The following is a 25,033-nucleotide window of genomic DNA, read 5'->3' as shown; positions in this document are numbered from 1 at the left end:
GGTTGTAAATCTCCGAGGTTTTGACAGAAGGCAGGGCAGTTACAGTTAAATACTCCATAAACAAGACAGATGTTTGGAACAGCAACTCGTTTTTCAATCGATTCAGTCGGTCGGGATAACACGCAAGTAAAAGCAGTCTCACGGCGCCCCCTGTTCATACTTTATTTCAGCTTTTGTAGAGGAAACACGCGAGTCTCTTTTTGTGACACTTTATTAAGGACTGCAAAATCTGCAAGACCTTCACTTAAGGACAATGGATGTTGCTTAACAAGCCAGAAACTTAAGCGAAGTCCTGTTTGTGCAGCACGAGGCTCATTTTTCTCATTGCTAGTAAAGTCCTGAACCCGTCTGTCTGCCTGCCAGGTGCTCTTGCTTGGCTCTCGATCATATTTCACACTCGTGCGTAGGTTTCGCTGGTCACACGCCAGTTTTTCTGTGTGTGCTCACCTCTCTGCCCTCTCTCTTGTCCATTTAGCCTTTGTTAAAAGTCTGTGAGGGTTGAAACGAACAATGAGAATGATGTTCTTGGGTGGTGCCATCACAAAGATACAGCCTCGCTGTATTTTACTTGAGACTTTTATCTGATTTGGTGGTACAAAGGTCAACTACTTTGACTTTTAGCCATGCTAGCAAGGTGGCTCTAGACACGCCTCTAGCATCGCCATGCCCGTCTGTTGTCTGGTCCACCACTTTGATCGTAGACTGAAATTTACTTTGCTCCATGCTGAATCCCTTCAAACTAACACAGCCTCAGCTGTACTTTGTGTTTAATGCTAGCAAGCAAATATTGTGCTGAATGCTTGTGAGGTCTCTGGTTGCCTTATGTGGCCTCCATGAGTTGGTGCATGTAGGGATCAGATATCATCCAGTGGAACGCTGTCGGCCATTGCTGCCGTGGTGTGGCTGCATGGGCTGCTGCTTGGGGAAAGTTTTAATTTATCGAGTGAAACATCTCAACATCTGCTTGGTGAATTGGCACAAAATTCAGGACACACATTCGCGTTCCCCTCAGGGAAACCTTTGACGACCTTTGACATTTCACCGAGCACCGCCTTCAGGTCAAGATTTCAATTTGTTTGCAGCATACCTGCAAAGCTAACTCAGACTCACTTTGTGTTGCTATCAAGCAAATATTAGCATGCTCACACGCCAAATGTGAACATTATATCTGCTATAAATGAGCACGTTAGCATTGTCATTTTGAGAATGATAGCTTCACAGAGCCTCTAGCATGGCCGTACACTCCTGTTTTCACTCTGGTAAGTGACCATTGCACTGCATAAGCTTGATAGCCTTTTATCAACAACTGCATTATTTTCAAACGTAGTTGGTGCTTTACGACACATCATCTCCTATAAATGAAAAATTAACAAACTAAAACAATACAGCGAAACCAATTATTAAAATGTGCAAAGAATTTCAATGCAGCACTATTGTGACCACAGTGAGTAACTGGTAATACGCTATTTGTGGTTTATGCACTGACAGGCCAATATCCATTAAACGAGTAGTAATTTCGAAAACGAATAAATTATTTTATCTTTAATAAAGATAATTAATATTTTGCACCTGTCTCCCACATAATGCAGTCCCTTGAAAATCAAAGCCAATATATACTTTAGTTCAGCTCTAAAACCCACAAAATATCACGCAATTCTTCACTGCTAATTTCCTCTCCTCTTCTTGGCTTATAAAATATTTCTGCACCAAACCCTGTTGAATCCTCGTGAGGTTTCTGGTTGCCTTGTGTAGCCTCCATGTATTGGTACATGCAGGAATTAGATACCCCGGCATGTGCGTCTCAAAGGTGCTGAAAAGCCCTGGCTGCTGCCATGTTACTGAGGACAGACGCACTGCTATTCAACTCTGAACGCCGGGTGTCTTCTTATCCAGTGGCACGTTGTCGGCCATTGTTGCCACGGTGTGGCTGCATGGGTTGCTGCTTTGGGAAAATGGAGCAGCTATAAATCTTTAAGGCTGCAGAAGTAATGGTAATGGTTTTCACACACATTTCTAGGGATCTTATAAAGACAAATGGGTTAATGGTCGTTTGTTGGTAAGCAGAGATATTTTCACTGTTCGAAGCCGCCTGTGTTCTTGTAGAAATCACTGAACATCTTTCATGCTGTGTTTGAAATTAATGTTTGTCGAAGCAGAAGTAGTTTGCAGTAATAGTTGAAACATACATTATATTTACATCATTTCTTCAATTGTATTAAGGCTTTGTTCACCACCGAGAGGTTTCTACTGGATCACTCACTTTGATCAAACATGAATAATAAATGAAGGCAAGCTGCTAAACCTACTTCAGTATCTCTCCTCCCTGTTGCTTGCACCTGACATGAACGCTCCACCCAGGAACCCCATTATGTCAGCAGCAACCAGCTCCAATGTCTTACATTTTAACACAGACATTTACTTTATTTTATTTTAGGCTCAGACAGTACAGAAAACACTTAATTGCATTGCAAGATAAAGCTGCGCTAATCGATACGTTTTTATTATAAATTGTGAAATGGCCATGTGGAGTGTGAAAGGAGTCGGTCATAGTGACAAACCTGGAAAGAATAATTACCAAACTCTGCAGCTTTTCAGTAGATAATATTGTGCTCCTGAAAGCAATGGAGCAAGAATGGATTATTGAGATAATAACAAAACTTGTAAACAATGACAATTTTCCAGATTATCTATCATATTTTTTGGAGGTACGTCTCCAAATAAGACAATAATCCTCACAGCACATAGAAGCTGCAGGTGCACACAACTACAGCAAACACAGTACATTTCAACCAGGAAGTAGGTCTGAAAACGAACGGATGGAAGTTCCCAGCAGACGGTTTTATCGTCCACTTTCAAATGAGTTTAGCTAACCTGCCGCTTTGTTGAAGCTGTGTGATCTTCTTGTGTTTCTTGCCTTGTCTGACTTTGTTATTTGGTGAGAACGTGGTTCTTTAAAATGACTGATGGTCAAAACTACGGATATTAAGATTGAAGTTGTAATTAACTGGAGTTATCCTTTAAGCCTTTCTAGGGCAGGTTTCCCTCTAATCCCAAGATGAATTGGACACACGCATCCATCAACACACACACGAGCGCAGCTAGTCGTCTATCTTTGTAATGTATTTAGGCAAAGGAACACGAGCAGCATCATCTGCGCAGTGATGATGACGTTGTGTTTGAGGCGAGTGGCCCTCTCTTCATCAAGAGATCACTGCGTACATAATGAATGAGCTCCATTGTCACTCTATACTGGATTGCTTATTAAGCACATTTGAATGTCCTCGTTTCATCAAGATTTAATTTTCTCCAGACGATTCCTTTCTGGTCTCTCTGTTCTGCTAAAACGGTGTTTCACAAGGGAACACGCATTACTGAACTGATAAGCAGAAAGAAGTCAAATTATTCGGCAGCACACAGGAGTGAGCAGAAGGTGGAGGGAAGTTAAAAAGCAGCTGGTAGGTCTGAACTAAATGCAGTGCAGTGGAGGCATTACAGATTTCCTGTTCCTGCTCTGTGCACAATCTCAGAGCTGGAAGTGGGATGTAGAAGGGGAGAGGCCTTGGGACTGAGATGTTGATAAAATATTAACTTCAACAGGATATTTAAAGCCTCTGACATTCTTTCCCGGGTCGGCGTGTTGGGAAAGGCCTCCACCAGATGTAGCCGGCAGTAAGGATGCAGTTTCACCTTAAGCCAAGTGATCATGAAATGATCTGAATCAGAGATCTGCTGGACTGAATTCCTTTGATCTACCATAGCTACATGTAAGGCCATCACATTAATATCGGTTATTTTCAATACGATGGAGAGCTGAGTGAGTTTTCTTCAGTGCTTTCAGGGGCTCTCACTTCTCTCCTCAGCTTTCATACACATCCACTGAATGGCCTCCATTTATGAATGTTTTATGTCGTGTTGTGGTGTTTTTATACCAGTTTTAGGTGCTGCATTCTTGACCAGAGCTAAGATCAAAGACAATTCAGATGGTAAAATGGAAAAATCTGCCTGAAATCATCTTAAATTAAATTTAAATCCTGAACATTTCCTCAAACATATTCTGAAAACACTCTTTTTGTACTTTCTTGTTGAGGGTTAGATGAGAGGATAGATACCACGGCCATGTCTGGAGCTGTCCGTTAGCTTATCTTAGCTTCACATAAAAAGTGGAAAAGGGAGGAAACTGCTACCCTGGCTCTGTCCAAATGCACAAAAACCTGTTTATCAGCACTTCTAGTCTCTAGTCTAGGTTGTTGTTGTTGCTGTTGTTCATAAATCTCTCCACTCTAACCCTCTAACCTGGGGCACAAACAGCTCGGGGCTCCTAAACATGACCTCGCTTCATTTGGACTCCACATGTCGTCGCCTCAGATGACACAGGAGGGCCAAACCCGCGTTTTTCATTCCCTCCACACCTCAGGTAAGAGGGCCGTCGTGTACTGGAACATCACACTGACACCTGGCAGCGAAGCTTATCGGGTCCTGCAGCCTGATAATCACTGGTTTCCCCGTGACCTCCCCCTGCTTTGTTTATTCAGCCCGCCATGTCACTGTGTAAAAGCGGATTTCCACAGGTTTGGTCTTTCATATTACTTCATGTCTCCTGGTTGTGTGTGCGCTCATGAGCTCCGGAGCATCTGTCCGTCGGTTGTGCTGCGTGCACTCTGACAGGTTCACCATCCCCTGTGAGATGAGATCCATGGCTGGCTGACCTTAACCCAGCCCATTTGTCACCCAGAGGGGTGGAGGAGGGTGTGTGCATTTGTTCTCATTCTCACTCAGTGTGGCCATCACACAATATGAGTGTATTGATCCTCCATATGCCTCTGGAGGGAGCAGGCGTGGACATGTGTCCTATTGTGTCTGGAAACCCAACACGAATGTTACTTATCTCACTACAGGAAGAGACTCACTTACTGATTAGACCAAAGAAAACCTGCAGAGTATTTATAGAAAACCTCCTGATTGTTTTTATTTGAAGCAGTGGAAGTTAATGTGTTGTGTAAGCATTTCTATTGCGTGTGACTGCTGATATACTTTAACTCCTCTACATTTCAGATGGATATTTGTACTATTTACTCCATTAAACCACGTGATAAGCTAAGTAATTCCCAGCCGTTTTTTCTTGTGGCCCCCTTAAAAAGCAGTGTCTAGTTGGGGCCCCTTGTCACACTTCAGATGACGTGAGAAGTTAAAACCAAAGAGACTTCTCGGTTTCATTTAAATAACTGTTTACAGCAAATACAGCAAAGACTAGAGGAAGTATAGTTGAATGTAGATTTGTGTATTTTTTCTTTTTCACCCTCCCATTAATCACCATATCCACCAACCCCCCACCCCCAGGATTTACCCTTTCGAGGGGGTCGACCACTGGGCTGGGAACCAATGGACTAAACTATTGAACTGTATATAAAGTGGCTAAAATGAGCTCCACATTGATCAGCTGCAATGGTAAAATGCTACTTAGACACTGATGCATCAGTTTTAAACAGTCTAATAATGTCATGACAGGGGCCATTGTTCGGTATAATGAGTTATTTTACTGCAGTACCTTGGGTATTTTCGTATTTTAGATTACTGCATTGGTAAAGAATCCAAATGCTTCCATGATGGTTTCTTTCTTTGTCTCACTCATAGACTGTGATGCACAGACATTTCATGTCATTTCTGCAAAAACTCCCCTAGAGGGCAGTAATGCTTCCTTCTTCATTTTTCCTCATCACTGCACAAACAACGCTCCATGTAAAACCGAGCATCTATCTCCATGATTTCAGTCTTCAAACCAAACAGCTAAAGCCCAGCCACTGCGACCGTAAGCAGCTCCACTTCTCTTCAGGACCGACTGCAGGGCATCTCAGGTGAGGACAGAAACCCATCCCTGGCTGATGACAGAGCAGGGAGCTAATGAGTGCAAAAAGCTGAACACCTCCTAATAACGGGGTGTGGTCCGGTGCCAGGGCAGCCCTGTTGGATTAGCAGCAACTCCCACAGCGCTTGTCTCCTAATTACAAGCTGGTAAGCACAGTGCAAGCCTGTATGACTGCTCAACCGTGCTCCTGTGGGCATGCTACCATCCCTGACAAACAACACACACACGCTCACTCCTCCCTAACAACAACAACAACAACAACGCTGTGGCAGCGGCGGCCACCTGCAGCAGGCCTGAGCCACCGCCGCCTGCGTCCTTGGTCGGGCTGCTCGATCCTGCCTGCCTCTCCCCCGTGTGCCCTGGTTTCAGCAGAGCGAGCTGCAGAGTGCTGCACTGCATCGCTGGATCAAAGCAAGACTAATGACTACAGCAGAGATGTAGCTACAGCGCAGAGGCCCCAAGTGTTCCCGCTCGCCATGCAGAGCTGTAGTTAAACCACAAGTGGACTAAAGATAGCACAAAGCACAAGAGGAGACGGCAGCCACCTCTGAAAAAACTGTGCAGGTGTAGACGTGACAGGTGGGGAGAAGTGCATCATAAGACCACAGCAGGGTAACACCACCTGAGAAATGACATTTGCTCGTTTCAGCTCAAACTGCCGTGGCAGAATTCACAGACACAAACGGCCATTTTCACCCAAACAAACAGCATCAAGAGGAAAACAAGTCATTTTTCTTCTGTGGCTCGTTACACATGGATGTCAGGACTGCGCTGCCACGAAAAGTTCACTGTGGAGGATTTCTGCCTTTCTCCTCCTCAGCCTTCTCCTTTCCACCCTTCTCTCTGTCTCCTCCTCTGCTCACGTTCCTCCTCCTCCTCCTCCTCCTCCTCCTCCACCTCCTCCTATCTCTTTCTCCAACAAAAAGGCTATTAATAGAACACCCTGCTCTCTCTTTTAAACTGCAGGGAGCATATACTGTGCACTTAAAGGGAGTGAAGAAGCTGAAGATACCGGGAGGCGTTTGAAAATGTCCTCCACGCTGCCCGTGGCTACAAAGACTAGATGTCCTAAGAATAACAACAAAGAGGCCTCTGATCGATTCATGGCATTTTGCATCAGCGCAGACGCTCTTCGGCTAAAATTAGCTCCTCAAATCATTTGCTGACTAAATACCTTGCGAACAATGTGATGTGAGGGGAAACAGGCTGGATGAACATTTGAAAAAAGGAGGAAAAAAAAAACACCTCTCACATATTTTCAGCTGCTTCTTTCACACTCGATGCCAACAGAAATCGCATTATTTTTAAACACGCACGAAAAAGGTGCAGCAATGACAGGCAATAAACACACTGAACACAGTTTCAGTTGAATTATTATTGGCTTCATTATTGATATTACTTTGTCAGGGTTATGATCATTTGGAAGGATTATATGCATTTTTTTTAATTTCACATGTTTTTCTTGTCCATAGATTGTCCTTTTTGTCTTGTAAAGTGCAGATAATACTACGTTTTAAATCCAGACTTCACATACAGTATATAGTACATGGTTTCTGCTCCATCATCCATTGGTTATTATTTACATTATTCTGTCACATTTCATTTCATAGAAAGAAAATCCATTATCCACTGCACCAACGTTGATGGATGTTTTCAGGCCTCTATGACATGGGGGGGAGAATGGGGGTGAACAACTGTACATATTGTTTCAGAGGATGCCACACTATCAGGCTCTGGGGTCAAACGAAAAACAAAACATCCACTCTCAAACACACACATGTATACAGATTGCATATTGATCATCTTGTTTCCCGTATGTATGAGTTTTTTTTGTTGTTGTTGTTGTTTTGTTTTATTATGGAGGAGCCTCGCCTTGAAGAGCTGACGCCGCAGTTCAAACCAAGCCAAAGCCCGGAAAGCTCATATTCACATTCAGCTAACGTGTGAGTGATTGACGTACAGCAGCAGAATATTGCAAAGTGTCTCTCTTCTGTTTCCGTTTCAAATGCACCGCCAGCTCTTGGGGATCAACGTGTAATTGGTGTCGGATAAAACACAAAAAATTTGTACTTAAACCTTCTCAGCTACCAGCTAATAATCATTCTCTGCATAGATTTCTCAGTGTATTCACTGTTGGGCACCCTTCTCATGGAGTGGATTTGCTGGTGGGTCCCTCAGCAGGTGAGAGATGATATTTTTAGAGGCTGTGGTGCTCCCTATAAAGCAATACAAGATCATTTGAATTGACTTTGTTTCCGCTGAATAAAAACGTCCTACAGATTAAATCTGCAGATGTACAGATGAGGATGAATCGACTCGTCTTTGTGCTTTAAGCAGAAATAACTGTCACATTGTGAACTCCAGTGTATGAGTTGCTACAGTGAATTTGGCTGAGGTACGGTAACGTGCCCAATTTCAAACAGAACGGATAAATGTTGTCTGGAACATTTATCATAAACATCTGTCCGAGACAAATGTAATGAAGACAAGAAGATACAATGCTTTGCATGCATAGACAAATATTTTTGGTCAGACTGTGAATGTTTTTTTGTTTTTTGTTTTTTCCCACATATACATATATGCAAATGGCTGTTGCATAAATGCAGCTGTACAACCAGGCTAAGACACTGACATTCAGTGGTTTGCTCGCTTTCTCTCTCTCTCTCTCTCTCTCTCATGCACACACATGCACACACTCAAGCACAGACAGCTCCCACATAGCTGTGCATCAACACACCCGCATCAATACTCAACTGATGATCAATAAGATCTGTGGACTGTGGAGGACCATAAAGGTTAATTCCTTTTAATAAACATCTATGTCCTCCACACAGACCCCTCCACCAAAGGTTTATGGGAATATTGCTAAACAACTATTTAATCTGGTTTTACCTCGAGTTATCTCAATCCACCTTTATGCTACTCTTGGGAAAGCAACAAATATAACCGCTCCAGGTTATTTACTAAAATTCTCTGAAAATCCCTTCTAGGTACATGAAAGCAGACACGGACCTGGACAGAGAGACGACTTCAGAAGCCTCATGTCAGGCAGTTGGACGAGGCATCCTGAGCACGTATTGGCAGCGATGGCGTAAAAACATTTTGCTACTGCAGGTTAGAGACTGTAGTGAGCAGAATGAAACCCTAAGAATAAAGATGTACATCCTGGCATGACAGCATGCATTCAGACAGTTCTTGCTACAGACCTTTTCCAAATCCATCACCTTTCTAATTACCTAAGACATCTGTGAAAAGATGAAGAAAGGCAAGAGACTCAGGAGTGAAGTCAGAGGACCCCTAGGTTAGCCAATATCTGCTACACTGCTGCTAATTATCACTTCCCATATTGACGTTACTGCCTTTGACTGTTACCTTGGCAGTGTTGAGCGAACAGTGGAAAATCTCAGCTGGACACAATCCTAGAATCAGAACCTAATTCACGTTTGATGCCAACTTTTAAAGACAGATTGAGCGTCTGGCATCAAAGACTTCTCAGAGGACAGCCAGACTCCATTTAAATTCTGAACAATTTAACGCCAATAAAAAGCTTTCCGTCACAAGATTCCCTTTCGAACAATGCCCTGCCTTTCAACAACTACTTCACAGAAGGCAATTTTGAAATAAGTGAAGCAAACTTTTTGTGTTTAAATTCGGGACGTGCGTGAGGCTCGCTGGAAAACTCACCAGCAAAGACAATGCTTTTGAAAGGGCTCCTAAGAGTGTGTCTTTGGCACTCTGAACAGGCTCTGAAACAGGAGAACATAGAAACAGTGCTCAGACTAATAATTATTGTCATTAAAAATCAAAACATGGCAATGATCTGCGCATTGTGGAAAGGCTCTCGCTTTCTCTTAAACATTGCTATTCAAAGTTTTTTAATTCTCCGATAAAAGTATATGTGTACTGTATATGTGTACTGTCTGTATACATGTATCTCATATATATATATAAGAAATAAATATATCTATTGTAATAATTATACTTTTTTTTTTTTAGTCTCAGAGGCTTCTTCTTTGAGCTTAAATGCATGCTTCTAGGAATGTTTTTGAGGTCATGCAACACTAGGAGAGTAGCGTAAACCCAGATAAAAGGCAGTTCGGGGGGAAGCTTTATTCCATACACGAGTCCTTAAAAGTTGCTATTTTGATCATGAGGACGTGATCATGTGACAAACCTGTGAAAAAGACAGCACTGCAAGTCTATCACATCTGCAACTGGGATTAATGTCCAAAACTAGAGTGTGAGGTTACGCCTCAAATCACAGCTCAGCTGCAGTACGTTTACAGCGACCTGGTAAAAGTTTGATGGCAATGACTTATACGTGGAATGTTAATATCGACAAGGACGCCGCACCCTGCTGAGTGCAGGATGCGGCCTCATGATTATTCACTAAGAAATCCTCTAACATACGGCTTTAGGTTCTTGTGACAGCTACCTGCAGGCATCCTTTTAAAAGTGTGGATTTGTATAGAAGGCAGTGTACAGACAAATATACAGTGGTGCGATGAAGCAAGTGGCAGTCGAGAAACAAGTGGAAATTCTCATTCAGATAAAAATGTCATGCAATAATCTACTGACTAGGTTTACTACAGCACCTACCTACCGGCTATCAGTTAAGTCACAGTTAACCTACCTATCTATATGAATAAGTATTATGTGTGTGTGTGTGTGTGTGTGTGTGTGTGTGTGAGAAACTGAAAAGAAAAAAAAAACAAAAGAAGAAGAAACATTCAAGTTGTCCTCAAAGCTCTGCAGTAAGACCAGTTTTGGGTGAATGGAAGGGGGGAAGCTTGCATTGCAATACATACAGTACATGTAAGACCAAAGCAGTGAAAAGTCAAGGCCATTCTCAGTCATTCATCAGATACTGATGCCTGCTGGGAAAAAAAAAGAAAAGAAAAAAAGGTGTCGAACCATAAGCTTAGCGCTGATGGCTGTCATTCATCCTTGAAATAACGTGGTGTACTTTAACCACCAACCTCGTCACAAGTCACCCACAGGCCATGTCAGCGCAGGAGTGGGCTTGCTTTATGCTCACACATCCTCTTATTTCTAAATGGTGAAGCATAAGACAGTTTTGTTTCATTGGCTCCAGGAAGCAGCATATGTAGCGCGCAAGTAGGGCTCTTCAGAAAGCGCATGGCAGAGCAGTGTGCCTTGGGAAATGAGGGACCAGGGGACTAAAGCAGGGCTTGTGTTGTGTTGCCTTTTTTTTCTTTTTGAAAGCGATACATCATTTTTTTTCTTGCTGTGTTTCTCCCTTTTTTCTTTTTCTGGTTGTGCACTACTCTTGGCTACTGTTGTGAGCAGGGAATCTTTAGGTATTGTTATTATTATTATTTTTTTTTTTTTTAAAACAGCCACACAGACAAAGCCAACTCCATGCAGAAATGCAAAATTTGAAATTTCACTCTGACAGTTATCAGGAGTTTTAAGGGCAAGTTGTGAGGAGTGAAGACAGGATGAGCGCGGAGTGAGCTGATGGTCTTTGTAATTTTCTTTTTTTTTTTTTTTTTTCCACTGTCTATGATCATCGTCAACATCCTGAATTCTATTGCCTTGATTTTTCCAGCACACGTGAGGTGGGAGGCTGTACACCTGTCCCGTCCAGTTGCTCAGCTCCACATTTCCCGCCGTGACGGGGAAGAAAACAGCAGATGACTACACGTCTGTGAGCATTTTGGTGATGTTTACATAGTTTGTGTTGGCCAGCGTGCAGTTGGCCGTCTTAAGGTTCTCCTCCTGAAAGTCCTCGTTGCTGTTGTTCACAGCCTCCTGGATCTCCATATAGTCCGATTTACTGATGGTGGAGCCGCTCCGGCTCTTCTTCAGCTCCTCGGCTGAATCGGCTTTGGGCACGTTGACCTGCAGGTACTGCGCCTGTTCTTCGCCTTCCGTCTCACGGTGATAGAAGTAGTTGAAGTTGGACACAATGACAGGCACGGGCAAGGCAATGGTCAGCACACCCGCAATGGCACAGAGGGAGCCCACGATCTTGCCGCCAATCGTAGTTGGGACCATATCACCATAGCCGACTGTCGTCATGGACACCACAGCCCACCAAAACGCATCCGGGATGCTTTCGAACTGCGACTCGGGCTCATCCGCTTCGGCGAAGTAGACGGCGCTCGAGAACAGGATGACCCCTATGAAGAGGAAGAAAATGAGCAGGCCGAGCTCTCTCATGCTGGCTTTCAGGGTCTGACCCAAAATCTGAAGCCCCTTGGAGTGACGTGACAGCTTGAAAATTCTGAAGACTCGCACTAAGCGGATGACCCTGAGAATGGCTAAAGACATGGCTTGCTGACCCGCTTGACCATCCTCTGGCCTGTCCGCCAGCTCTGTGCCAAGAGTGATGAAGTAAGGGATGATAGCAACAATATCAATAATGTTCATTATATTACCAAAAAAGCCTGCTTTGCTGGGGCAGGCGAAGAAGCGCACTAGAAACTCAAAGGAGAACCATATAATGCAGAGAGTCTCCAGGATAAAGAAGGGGTCAGTGAAGTAGGTGGATGTATAGCTGATGATTGTGGTGTTGGTCTCAGGTGAAAAGACTTTCGCGTGAGACTTGTGCATATCGTCATCATCATTGCGGAAAATGGGGAGGGTCTCCAGGCAGAAACTGACTATAGATATCAGGATGACCATGACAGAGATTATGGCAATAATCCTAGCAGGACCTGAGCTCTCCGGGTACTCGAACAGCAGCCACACCTGTCTCTGAAACTCATTATCAGGAAGAGGCCGCTCCTCCTCCTTGATGAAACCCTCGTCTTCTCTGAACATCTCGATGGCCTCCTCGCCCAGCTCGTAGAAGCGAATCTCCTCTGAGAAAATATCAAGGGTGACGTTGACCGGCCTTCTTAGCCGCCCCCCTGATTGGTAATAATACAATATGGCGTCAAAGCTGGGTCTGTTCCTGTCGAAAAAGTACTCGTTCCTCAGCGGGTCAAAGTACCGCATCCTCTTTTTGGGGTCCCCCAGCAGAGTCTCTGGGAACTGGGAGAGGGTTTTGAGTTGAGTCTCAAAGCGCAGTCCTGAGATGTTGATGACCACCCTCTCACAACACTCATGGTCAGCCTCCGGGTCGTAGTCCTGCGGGTGCCCCGGGTGTGCAGCCGCCTCGTCAGAGGGGTCGCCTGTGGCAACAGTCATTCTGCAGGGGGAGCGGGCCTGCACTTTTCAGTGAGTCTGGGTCCTGCAGCCTGGAGAACTGCAGGCAGGGGCCAGGAGAGGGAGGGGGCTCAACACCGTAAAGACCTGACGGCCACAGGATGTCACCTAGGTTCTGACTGCATGTAGGACAGAAAAAGCAAAGACAGACAACAAGGTCAGGTACACCTGAGACGTGATTCAGCATTCAATACTTCTGCCTTTTAGTCCACAGATGACAGCAATTTGCTTTGGCTTGAAGAGTAAACAACTGAAAATAGATGAAAATGAAGACACCCCCTGAATCAGTCATAAGATATGAGTTATGTAAAGTTATACTGTCGTGAGAAGGCAGTCGATACAACAATGAATCAGCTGAAGAAAACTTGAGGCTGACACTGCTGCTCCTGACCTGAGCAAATTAATATGCAAATAAACCATCCGTCTTGCATATAAATTGCTTCAATGCAGGTAAACTCAGAGGCTAACTGCCATATAAAACGTACAGAAGCTCATAAATTAGGACACTGATCTGCTGCAATGGACAGTATCCACTGAAATGAATGGGACTACCTTTTGCAGTGAAGCCATGCATGAATATGGCAATGCAGCAGGCACCAAATTCATACAGACAGCATCCTGTCTGGAATATCATAGAAAACCACTGCAGTCTAAACACAAACGTGCCAGACGCTTTTAAGATTCACTGCCGTACCAAACAAACGCAACAAACGCCTCATATTAACTGACTTCAGTTTAGTTTTGTTGGAGCGTTTTAGTCTTGAAATGGTGCCTGTCTCTGAAATATTCAAAAACATCGATAAATAATTTATCCACAGAAGGAAATAGGTTCCAGGAGAAAAACTGTATCTCTTGTCTGCATCATCTCCACTCACAGAGTGGGAGCACAGTTTTACAGAATAAAATCCTAACACACCAAATGTATACCTGCAGGTTTACTCCCTTTTATCACGCTTCCAGTGAAGTGCAAATCAGGGCATTAACTACAGCATACCGAGACTCAAAAACATATATAACCGAGATCAAGAGATGTCATGTAAGCGTAAGCTGCTCTATCTTGATTTCATACATACCTGCAGACATCTTTTTCATATCTGATGCGAGTTGATGCTCCTGCTGGACACTGGTACCGGGGAGGTGAACAACCGGCTGCGACAGTCAGCTCTTCAATCTTCAGCGGGTAAACAGAAAAAAAAAATGAATTTCCAATTGAGGGCAGCCGATGATATTCACCTCATGTTGTCTGCAGCATCCTCGCCGTGTTCGCCGGGTACAGTATGTGCGGGTGTGTCCGCGCTTTCCCCTCCCCGACTCCGTTCCTCCGGGTAGGCTGTCGTGGGATGGCGATTGGCAAAAAGGGAGGAGGGAACCGATCAAGGAGGTGGCGGTGCTTCCCTTAATAACCAAAGGTGCTGGGATCAGCAGAATGATCTACCTCCACCGTTCCCCTCCACGCCACTGTGACTGTGTGGCGAGCCGCGGGGCTGCAGACAGCCGCAAAGGTAAACGCTCCTGATAAGGTGCTCAGAGAGGCAACATCTGCGCAGGGAGGGAGGGGGGCGGCAAGGCGTGGAGGAGGGAGAGAGCTTAAAAAATGTAATCTTATTAACAAGATTTAATAATTAGCTAGTTCTGGGATACATGGAGAAATTATGAGTCCTCCTTTCATTTCAGGGTGAGAATAAAGCGGCCGCTCAGTGAATTCCATCAAGTCCTGCGTCACCCACCCAGTCCACATGTGTGTGTCTCATTTACGCGCCACATAAAACAGCATCTCGGCTGGAGTCCGGCGTCTGAGCCGCAGATCTGCTCAGGCTGAGTCAAGTGCACAGAGCCAGTTCTGTGCGTCCCCCTAATAGCCTACATGGTGAGCGGAGCGGCGTCTTCAGACACTGACTTGAAACGACATGCATGAAAGAATCGCCCTACGTAGTGGGCTACGAGATTATGCAATTACACTGAGCCAGAGCCCCACACACCCACATAAATATAAAGCGGCCTTTATTGGTCCCTCTGATGGTCTCAGCTCGGCAGGGAGTGAGAGGCTTGTTTTTTTTTTTAATGGGAGAAAGATTTCTGGGTGTAATATTTCTGTAGTCAGAAGCAGTGGCCGCTGGGCTGGTATATAAAGCTTAGTCAAACCTGCATTCAGGCACTGCTGTGCATACCAAGAGACGTGCTGGTGATGGAGAGAAGGCAAGGGCGCAAAAAGGCGCTCTCCATCCGCACTGAAGCCTACCACTCCTTACCTTATCTGCAGTGTGGGCAATTTAAAGGGGTACACATCTCCAGCACTGTTCAGCAGCATTGCTGTTAGCTGGTGTCATGTTTTAAACTGCAGTGCACAAATTCGGAGGAAAAAAAAGCATTTAGTGCAGCCTGTTTGGGGCATTTTATTTTATTCTAGCGAGATCAGGCTATTATAAGAGCGAATGACCAACATAAGATCGCTTTTAACAGACAAGTACAGTAACTAATGGCACTGCTGTGACAGGAGATTAGCCAGCTGCTATTCTTTTGAAACGTACATCCCCCACAAACAATCCACCTGCACGTTTCTGATCTTATTATAAGCGTCCAGAGCTGCAACAACAGTTGTGAAGTCACTTACTGCCTTGCAATTCCTGTTACAACAGTTATATTTGTAACCTTTTCTGGCAACAAGCTTCATTAATAATAGATATGAGGGTGACTAAAATAGAGCAAACCCTCCATCATTGTGCCCTGCTATATTCAGAACAAAGAACAAAACTGATCAATAGCAGGTCCTGTCCCCGCTATCAATTCTGGAATGAAGGCACCGTGGCCAGGAATGACTTCCCGAGGAGCCAAAGGTCAGCGGGAATCCCTTGGCTGTGAAGGGGAAGGAGGTGAATGAGGAGAAAGCGGGGGGATGAGAGGCCAGCGGGATGATTTGTGTGGGATTCGGCTCTGCCAAGGTTACTCCCAGCAGCCCTGAGAGCATCCCGGCTCCCAGCCTCGTCCCTTCTGTCAGTCTGCCTGCCTGCTGTCACACATGCGGATACCTCTCACTATCTCTTAATGGCTTTCCCAGGTTCCTCATGACAGCACAGCCATTATTTATGAGCTGGGGGCCCATTACAAAGACTGTTAATGCAGGCTCTAAAGCTCAGCTCACTTTGCATTAGCTGGCTCGCTTTAATTAAAAGCGAAGGGTCCCAGCACTCTAAATGCTGTGCGTGTTTCAATCATATGGGGACGTGAAAACGGGCGCTTGTTTGAGTTGGCAGATGAAGGTGTCGACGATGAATTTGCTTCCAAGAGGTATTGATTTCAGGGCTCGTCCTCGTCTCCATCGGATGCCTTTTTGGCGCAGGAACAACAGAAGATGAACTTGGGGATTGAGAGACTGAAGCATCATTATTATTGAGCCCTGAGTTCAATGACAGGTCCTTCCTGCACTCTGCTGCTGCTTTTATTCATTTTAAGGATAAGAACATTTGGATTTATTGTGATCAATCCTATGCAATGAGGGAGATGCAAATTTCTTATCAAAAAAACCTAAAAAAGACCTATCCCCTCTGAACCTTTCACCAGTAAATAACCTCTCTAGTCTTAGTGCAAGAGGATAAATACACTTCTTACAATGCCTTACTTTGAGACATGCTCATCTACAAAAGCTGTATTTTTTTTTAACAAAGGAAGTTTAACTTCTAAAATGTTGAATCTTGTCTAAACACAAACAAGAAGGTTTCCACAAAGAATAGTGTAAGATTGACAAAACCTTACTTTTGGGCATTTTCACCTTTTGCTTTTGAAAAGCTGATCGTAGAGACACAAACAGGAAATGAGATGTTATGACGTCCAACAAAGCTTCCCCACTTAAATGCTATGAATCGTATCCAGTAGGCCATCAGGATGCCTTAAACCTGCAAAACTCTGATTTAGAACAGAAACGATCTGATCAAAACGTATGTAAACTGTGAATGTGTCCGGACAGTTGATGCCTTTCATTTGAAATATTTCTTTATTAGTTTCATGCTGCATAACCAACAGGGTCGGGGGGGGGGGGGGGGGGGGGGGTGTGAGGTCCCTCCGTTTCAGTCCATGTCAGTTGGTTTTTTGTTGATGGATTGAGTGCATGTTTTTCAGGGAATTTGTACCATGAAAGTACAATATCAACCAAACATTATTTGCTGATCTTGCCTTGTAGTGGGACTGAGACAGGAGTACTGGCTGAACTGGACTTGATGGGAACTTGTAGGTGTCAGTGTATATTTTACACATTGTGCAGAAGATGGTAGGTGGGGGGGTCAGTAGGGGGCAAACGCACACTTATGTCCCAAGGCATTTCTACAAAACCCTTTTTTTTATTTAAGAAGAGCCGGTTCTTAAACGCACACTGCTGTCTGAACACTGCTGTGTAAACAGCTTTGATTGAAATTAGGAACAAAGAAAACAAACAAGACTTCAAATCTGACTTGTCAACACTCGCTGTTACAAACATTTCAATCTCCATAAAAACGTTTTTCACTGTAAAGATGGATAAAGACCCTTTGAGGCTGAAACTGCTTTGTGCTTTAAACGAATATGGCAGACTAATTAATACCTTTTCTCCTCGCTCAGTCTAACAGCGCCCTACGAAGGACATGTCACGGACAAACATCTGTTTAGTATATTTGTTTGCCTTCTTTGGTATTCTTCATCCATTTTTTCTTAAAAACATCGGCTGCTAGAGGAATACTGGAAAATCATGACAAAATCAGCTGCAGCCACAGACCCCCGGTGACTCAGATGTACATGTGTGCATCAAGGCGTCAGTGTCAGTTTAGCCCAGTCCCTGGAGTGCACTGCTCTTTCTACCAACACTGGAGGTCTGTTGTAGCTCTTCACTGCTTGATACTGCATTGCAGCAGCCACAGGTTTCCAACACACACACACACACACACACACACACACACACACAGAGAGTATGAAAAGAGCTGCAAACAAAAAGGTCCAAAGTCCAACATGATTCAACTTCAGGACTCAGGCCAACATAAAGCAATAAAATGGAGCAGGTGAGCTCTGCATATCATGTCCAGAGTTTCTGCTTCTAGATATGATGATGCAACACTCTCCCCTGTATAGTTCCTCATTAGTGAATTAACGAATGGTGAAATCATCGCCATATTTCATGCGAACCTTATGGTAAAATGATCTCATTCTAAATATTCGGACTATTTTCGACCAGGCTGTTTAACCCACGGGGTATGTGGCCATCCCACAACCTTGCTGCTAAACACTTTTTTTTCCCCCAATGCATTCCCACTGAAACTCAATTCATTTAACCCTCTGGGAGATGAGTCATTCCAGGATCACAGCTCAGGAGAGGGAAACTGAGGTGCCCTGCAAAAGAGGCCAGGTTACACATACAACTATGGGACCGGGCTCGGAAAGAGTAGCTTAGGTACACAAATATATAGCAGAGCATCCTTGTGTCCTTCTCTGTGTCCTCTGGAGCTGACAGTGCATCTGAGGTAGAGACAAAAAGAGGTGTAGATCTCGAAGGGAGGGATAGGCAAGAGAGAGCATTGTGCAAAGAGAGGGAGGAGAAGAAAAAAGGGAGGGAGAAGAAGTGAGTCGTGCTCGTCAGACTGAGGCCCAGCAGGATGAGGGCAGGCGCTGGAAAAGAGCCAGACACCAGGAGAGACACAAGGACACTGGTCCACTGCGGTATACTGCCAAGCTGCATCTCACTTAGCCAGAGAACCTCACGGAAATCTGCACACGCCCACTGCACAAGCTCGTCATCTAAACTCACAGGGTTAGTCGCTACCTGTAGACATATGATAACAGCATCTGTGTGCTGCACAGCCTCACGCTGCTGCTGCTGCTGCTGCTCTGCAAGTCAAAAGTTGGGACATGCAACATTCGGCTGAAACGAACACACATGCACGCTTTACTGTACGGCTGTCGTGGCTTCACTCGATTCAGTGAGCTATGCTGATGCTGAAGAGAAGGACTGTGAGTCAGTCAGTGAGTCAGTCAGTGTCACTGTTGCAGGGATACCCTTATGCTGTGTTATACAATGTGTCCGTATGAGTGAGTGAAATTCAAGCCAAGGTAAGTGCCTGCTTCGGGAACACTTGGTTATGTTACACCAAGGTCACTGTAGAAATTAGATGCCTTTTGTAGGAAGGGCGCAGAACAAAAATAAAACTGATTGTGTGTCTGTGACAATGAGCTTTTTGCATGCACAGCGAGGCTCTGTCAAAGGGAGCGCTTTACTTTATGCATTGCATGCAGCAGTGACTTATTGCAGCACATTGCTCCACCCCTGAATATTTTAGCAGAGCCTGGTTTTGGGGAAAGTGCACAAAATCCTTTGGCATTAAAGGCACTGCACATATTCACGTCAGCTCGACGACGTTTGAGAACGAACAGGCTGCCGTGTTTGTTCGCTGCAGCACAGATGCACATTATGGGGTGTGTGGGATTTACAGTGACAGCTACTGTGTCACCGTGATGATGCAATCCTCTGGTTTTTGTTTGCCGGTGACTCAAGGAACCGAAATATCTGCCTCAGCTTCGTGCAGCCGTCCGATCTGCAGTCGACACTGCTGCTGGACCCGACAGCTGCTGTCTCCTTCGCAGGACACCTGAGGGATGAGCCAGGACTGCACACCATCCACGGCCACACGGCCTCACAGCCCAAACTTCACACACATCTGACTTTTTACATCAATATTAATCTTGTCTGTCAAGATTTAAGATAAACGGACTCCTGGAAAGTGCCTAAAAGCACCAGAGTGTCAAAATTGTCCAAAGTCAGCATTGTCACTGTAGTCTTTTGCTCAGCCTCATTCGGTTGCCACGGAAACCATCTCCAGGGGCAGCAGTGGGAGGAGGCTAGGCGATGACATCACGCCTACAGCGTCTCTGGTGCCGCTGGGATATTTCAGGTAAAGTTAGAGCACGATGACAAAGCACTTTTCATTTTCCCGCAGTCAGCTGTGCTACTCAAAGATGAACCAGAGATCAGAAAAACACAAATATGTGAGTTCTGGTTTTCCATGTTTCACAGTTTCACACCAGGTTACGCAGCATATGTTTCAGCTGTACAGGTTTTCAGCTTTAGTACGTGTTCCCTCTCGGGGGTGGGGGGATACATGCTTTCTCTGACATGCTTTCTGGGCTTTCCTTTGTCTCAATGAAAGCCTCGAGCCTTGATGCAGTCGAGTGAACTTTATGAATAGCCCCCAGAGTGCCATTACATGTTCTCCAAAGAGCAGATGGATGAATGGCACCCTGAGAAATAATGGCAATATGTCTCATGGATTCTATTTTTGGCAGCACTGAGTTACAGTTTTAGGGCAAATACTGTACCACATAAAAATATCATCTGAGCAGGAAGAAAAATGTGCAGCGCTGTGAATAATCGCACCGGTTGCAGCCGCTGCCTTCCCTCTCCCCTACACCGATGTGTCATGAGCATGAGGTAAAGTTCAAGGATGACACGCGGCGATCTGGGCAGACGCTCCCCATGTTGGCGTGCTGGGTATCATTAGAGGAAGCGCACCGCTGCGAGGCATCACTCCTCTCATGTGGTGAATGTTGGCATGACGAGAGGGGAGGGGAAGCCCCGGGTCCCCTCTACCCCCCACCTCGACTGAGCACGATCCTGGTCTCACATCCTCACGTCTGCCTGGAGCGGCAGAGTCAGAGAGGACCAGCTGTGGAGCTGACTGCGATTCTTCTCTGCATCTGTGTGTGGATTTTTCTATGATACATGCAAGCTCATACACACTCACCGGCCACTTATTGGTACACTTGAACAATGTAATGTGCTGCAGTACAACAGCTCTGCAATAAATCCTGCCTTTACAAAGACGGACACTGTCAGAAAGTTATTAATTTAACTACTTTTATCACTGAGGTTGTAGTTTGCAGTGGTGTTGAACTGGACAGCATTCTATAGCGAGGTCTACATAAATTAGAGGGGCAGAATATTAGGAACACCTTTCAATATAATGCCCACTACGATCTCCATAATAAACATAAAGCAGAATCATCACCTTCCTGGTAGTGTCAACAAAACCTGACAAATCATGAGCTTTGTAAATTCACGGCAGCGCTGCTCTCCTGGATTGTACGAGTGTATTTGATGAAGTGGCCGCTGAGTGTATGTGAGTGTATGAACTCTGACTCAGAGTGTGTGCACGTTCTCTCCAGTACTTTCTGTTTCCTAATGACCAGGATCCCACAGCAGAGTGCGATGAGGTGTACCAGCTGTACAGCATTCAAACGCACACACATACACACACGCACGCCCTCACACACACACACAGGGACAGCAGGAGAATTAGACACATCAATATATTCTTTAAAACTAGCAGAAACGCATTAAAATCCTGCTTAAATCTCTTTTTCTTCCTCTTTAATGGCGAGTTGTTTGTTTAGTAGTAGAGTGACATGCAAGTCTACATAACGGGTTGGGTAACATTTTTCATTATTTTTTTGACCAAGTCACTATTTTGAGACAAACTAACTCACTATTTTGAGCAACAACAGAGCAACACTAGTGTTTGTGTAGTCGTGTTTCTGGTGCTGTGATGAACACAGGTCGAGGGCTCGCTCTCCTCAGAGCTCTGTTCTTGTCTTGTGCTGCTAAATGCTGCAGCATGTTCACCAGCTAGCTGCTAACTTTCATCTGCCCGCAGTTTGATGCCGGGTAGGTAGCCTCTGTCTATCAGCGTTTCACTGAAAACAGCTGCCTGCTGCATCTGGAAACAAGATTACTAACAGCAGAGCTTGTGAAAGACGGAGAAACATTACGCACAATCACATTACACACAATCATCTGTCCAGACATAAATATTGATATGTTTAGCTCTAATGTCAGCTTTTGGTACTTTGATCCTGCAGTTTGTTAGAAAGGCCGACATGAAACAAAGGGACAATTTAAAAAAGAGTTCACTGAAAGACTGTTTTCCCAGTGTTGGTACTACAAGGTCCTGAATAATGAATAAATATGGAATTATGTCTCGGTAATTAATCTTGTCTAATATGCTTCCTGCATACCGATATCATCTTCTATTCATTTAAATACTGCAAAAGCAACATTGATCTCCTCATGAGGCCAGAATATCTCAGCCTTTTCTTACCTCCCCCCAAACCACATCAAGACAGGCTGAGCTGCAGGTGTCTCGACTGCCATCGAGCTGTGCAGCAGATGATTAAGGGCGCTGGGTAACTTGCAGGCACGTTTTCATTTCCCCTGGTTAAAAATACATTGAAGAAGGACTTCAATTCCAGAAGGGGGGGGCAGAGGGAACAAAACCACTCAGCAGTTCTGAGGCAGAGCACCTGGAGCTGTGGGCTGCATGGCGCCCGGCCTGCAGTGCTGAGGTCACTGTCGCTCCGCATGTGAAACTGAGCATTCAGCAAAGTCTGCTCTCCTCAGCGGACGAAAGGTTAAATCAGTGCTTCACTTTAAGAAGACGCTCATATTTTTGTTAGTGTAAGTCATCTCCGGCCTTCTGTTCTTCCTCTAATGTTGTGTTTACCTTCCTTAAGTGTTCTGTTTGTGCGGAGGCCGTTCTCACGGCACGTTTGTAGACGAAATGAGCTTTTCGTATACACAAATCAACGTGGACCACAATTTACTAAAACAGGCAGTTTTTGTCAAGTTTGACATTTAAATCATTGTCATCAAGACCCGATCTTAGCAGAGGAAAACAGACTTAACCAAACAAACGCTTTTCAAAATTATTTTCAAAGCTAATTTGCAGTTAGCCATACCATATATTAAGAATGTGAGTGCCAGAGTGGACCACAGGAAATCATGTGAAAAGTCAGTTTCATTGGATTATTACAGGAACCATTCTGTGATTGTTTTGCTATTTGTTTGCACAAGGCTCTTATAACGTTTCTTCTCTTATTCTGGGCTCATGAATTCATGCCTCTCGTGAAAATGCTGCTTCATAGATGTGACCGCAGTACGCAAGCTTCCATTTGATATCCACTCCAAAAGTGGATTTCACTTCGTAGCAGCTCTGCATACTGCAGAGCGAATTTCAAGTAACCTTCATGTCCATTCCTGTGCTCCTTCAAAGTCATGCAAACTGTAAGTAAGCTGAGTTTTCCTGGTTCACAAACTGTGACTCCCTTGGTCTCCTGGGAAAATAAGAATTATGGGTCAGACTAAATGCCTCTAGGTGGAGTTCTAAGGTAGTTTCCTGACCTGCATGACAAATCTCAGACAGCGCACGGCCAAGTCCAGGACAACACACTGTGTAGAGGTGGTACTCATGATTATATGTCTTTTTCTTTCTTTGTGACCTGAATTAAACTCATTACACAGATAAGTCCTGAGGTGGTAATTCCTTGCTTTTGCCACAAAGGGGCTTTCACCTTCAATGAAGATGACTTAATATGAATATGACCATAAATAGTTATTACACCAAATGAGGAAATATTCAGGAGATGTTTTATATCATGCATGTTATGTCATACTGACACTGCATGAGCAAATATATATATTTAAAGGAATGCACAGTATGTTATCCTACATGATGTTATTTATGTTTGGGGTTATGTTAGACCACCTATGAACACACTGAAACAATATTCCAACTAGAGAAAGCCTAATTTGGGATTTGGGAGGCGTGATGCTGCTTCAACAGCAAATGAAAATCCATCATATTTGACCATATTTTACCGCTGGAATCGCTGAGACTTTAAGCAGAAGTGACGTGTCATTTTGTGTGATGGATCATGTTCATCATCAGCAGGTCTCACGAAGTATCGAGCTAATAAAGCCATGAAGAATGTTGGTGTGTTTTGGAGTTGTTAAAGAGGACCTGGGGAGTCTTAGTCAAGGCAGTCAGAACAAATATAATATAAACTGTCTGCCACTAGAATGATTATTAAGGCACAATATAATGTTCAGTCTCCAAAGGGTCCCTCCCAAGAGTAATAATTGAGTTGAACCACTTGAGGGCAGTACTGAGCTGTTTTCAGAATGATGAAGCTTCAGTGTTGGTTCAAAAACAACACAGCTCAGCATGAACTCACACACGACTGAACGTACACTTCAACTGAACTGTAACTAGCATTTGTGTTAATGGAATAATAAACTGACCGCATTGATCGACAACAATTTTGTTCATTAATTAATCACTTTGAGTCGTTTTTCAAGCAAAAATGCCAAAACACTCTGGCAACAGTCTCCCCATTGTGAATGTCTGCTGCTTTTTTGCCGTTTTATATAATTGTGAGTTGAACAAAACAGAAATATTATGGCCATTTTTCACTTTCGGTGGTATTTTGAAAAAGTCATGCATATTGCGAGCCCACAGGATACATGGATTCCTTTGAGTTTCGCTGTTTGTTCGTGTCACTGGAATTTTTGGGCCCCTTCATACTGAAAGCACACGTGCGAGTGTCTGCTGGCGGGGATGAAAGGTGGCTGACGTCAGACCTAGTTGGCATGCCAACTCAGAGAATGAAGCTCACATCTGAAGAACAGAGCAGCTGAGGTGGTTTGACTGAGGCTGCGCTGATACAAAGGCTTTTCATGGTATGTCACCATACTTCTACATCTGCCATCCCATCGTCTGAAGCTACAGGCTACAAACTTTGCCTAAGATATCAGTTCAACCGCCTTTAAGGAGCCTGTATTAAACTCCACATGTTTTCATATGACATTAAAAACATACGTCTGCAGCATTTCCCCCTTTTCCCCCTCCAAAGACTCACAGCTGATGGTGAGCCACAGATGGAAAGTCTGTGAAAAGGCAACACAATGCCATGGAGACGTTAGAGGGGGGTTACCCAGGAAACCACCGTCGTCATGGAGACTGCATCACAAGGCGGGCTCAGCCAGCAGGAGGCGCGAGGGGGCGTGACTTGGTGCACGTGCTCCCTCCTTTCATCACTGCGCACAGGACCTCAAACACACAAACATTAAGACTTTCTGTATTCCAGACCAGCTCCAGCGCGCTCTGGGTGGAGTTTAGCCAAAGGTTACAATGAGATCTGGAGTCGGGA

The 25,033-nt window shown here is 44.5% G+C and overlaps 1 protein-coding gene across 1 annotated transcript; it reads right to left on the bottom strand.

Moving 5' to 3' along the window:
* Positions 1-11,058: 11,058 nt before the first annotated feature.
* On the bottom strand, positions 11,059-14,961 carry LOC143327465 (potassium voltage-gated channel subfamily A member 2). The gene is made up of 2 exons (XM_076741820.1): positions 14,113-14,961; positions 11,059-13,158 (listed from the first exon to the last, which is right to left on the bottom strand). Exon 2 carries the CDS (start codon positions 13,019-13,021, stop codon positions 11,525-11,527), a length of 1,497 nt encoding a protein of 498 aa, XP_076597935.1. The 5' UTR covers positions 13,022-13,158; positions 14,113-14,961; the 3' UTR covers positions 11,059-11,524.
* Positions 14,962-25,033: the final 10,072 nt, after the last annotated feature.

This window comes from Chaetodon auriga, chromosome 2 (assembly GCF_051107435.1).
Source record: "Chaetodon auriga isolate fChaAug3 chromosome 2, fChaAug3.hap1, whole genome shotgun sequence".
In the NCBI taxonomy this organism is placed as follows: Eukaryota; Metazoa; Chordata; class Actinopteri; order Chaetodontiformes; family Chaetodontidae; genus Chaetodon; species Chaetodon auriga.
The sequence above is the reverse complement of the archived record's forward strand: the minus strand, read 5'-3'. Positions and strand labels throughout refer to the sequence as shown.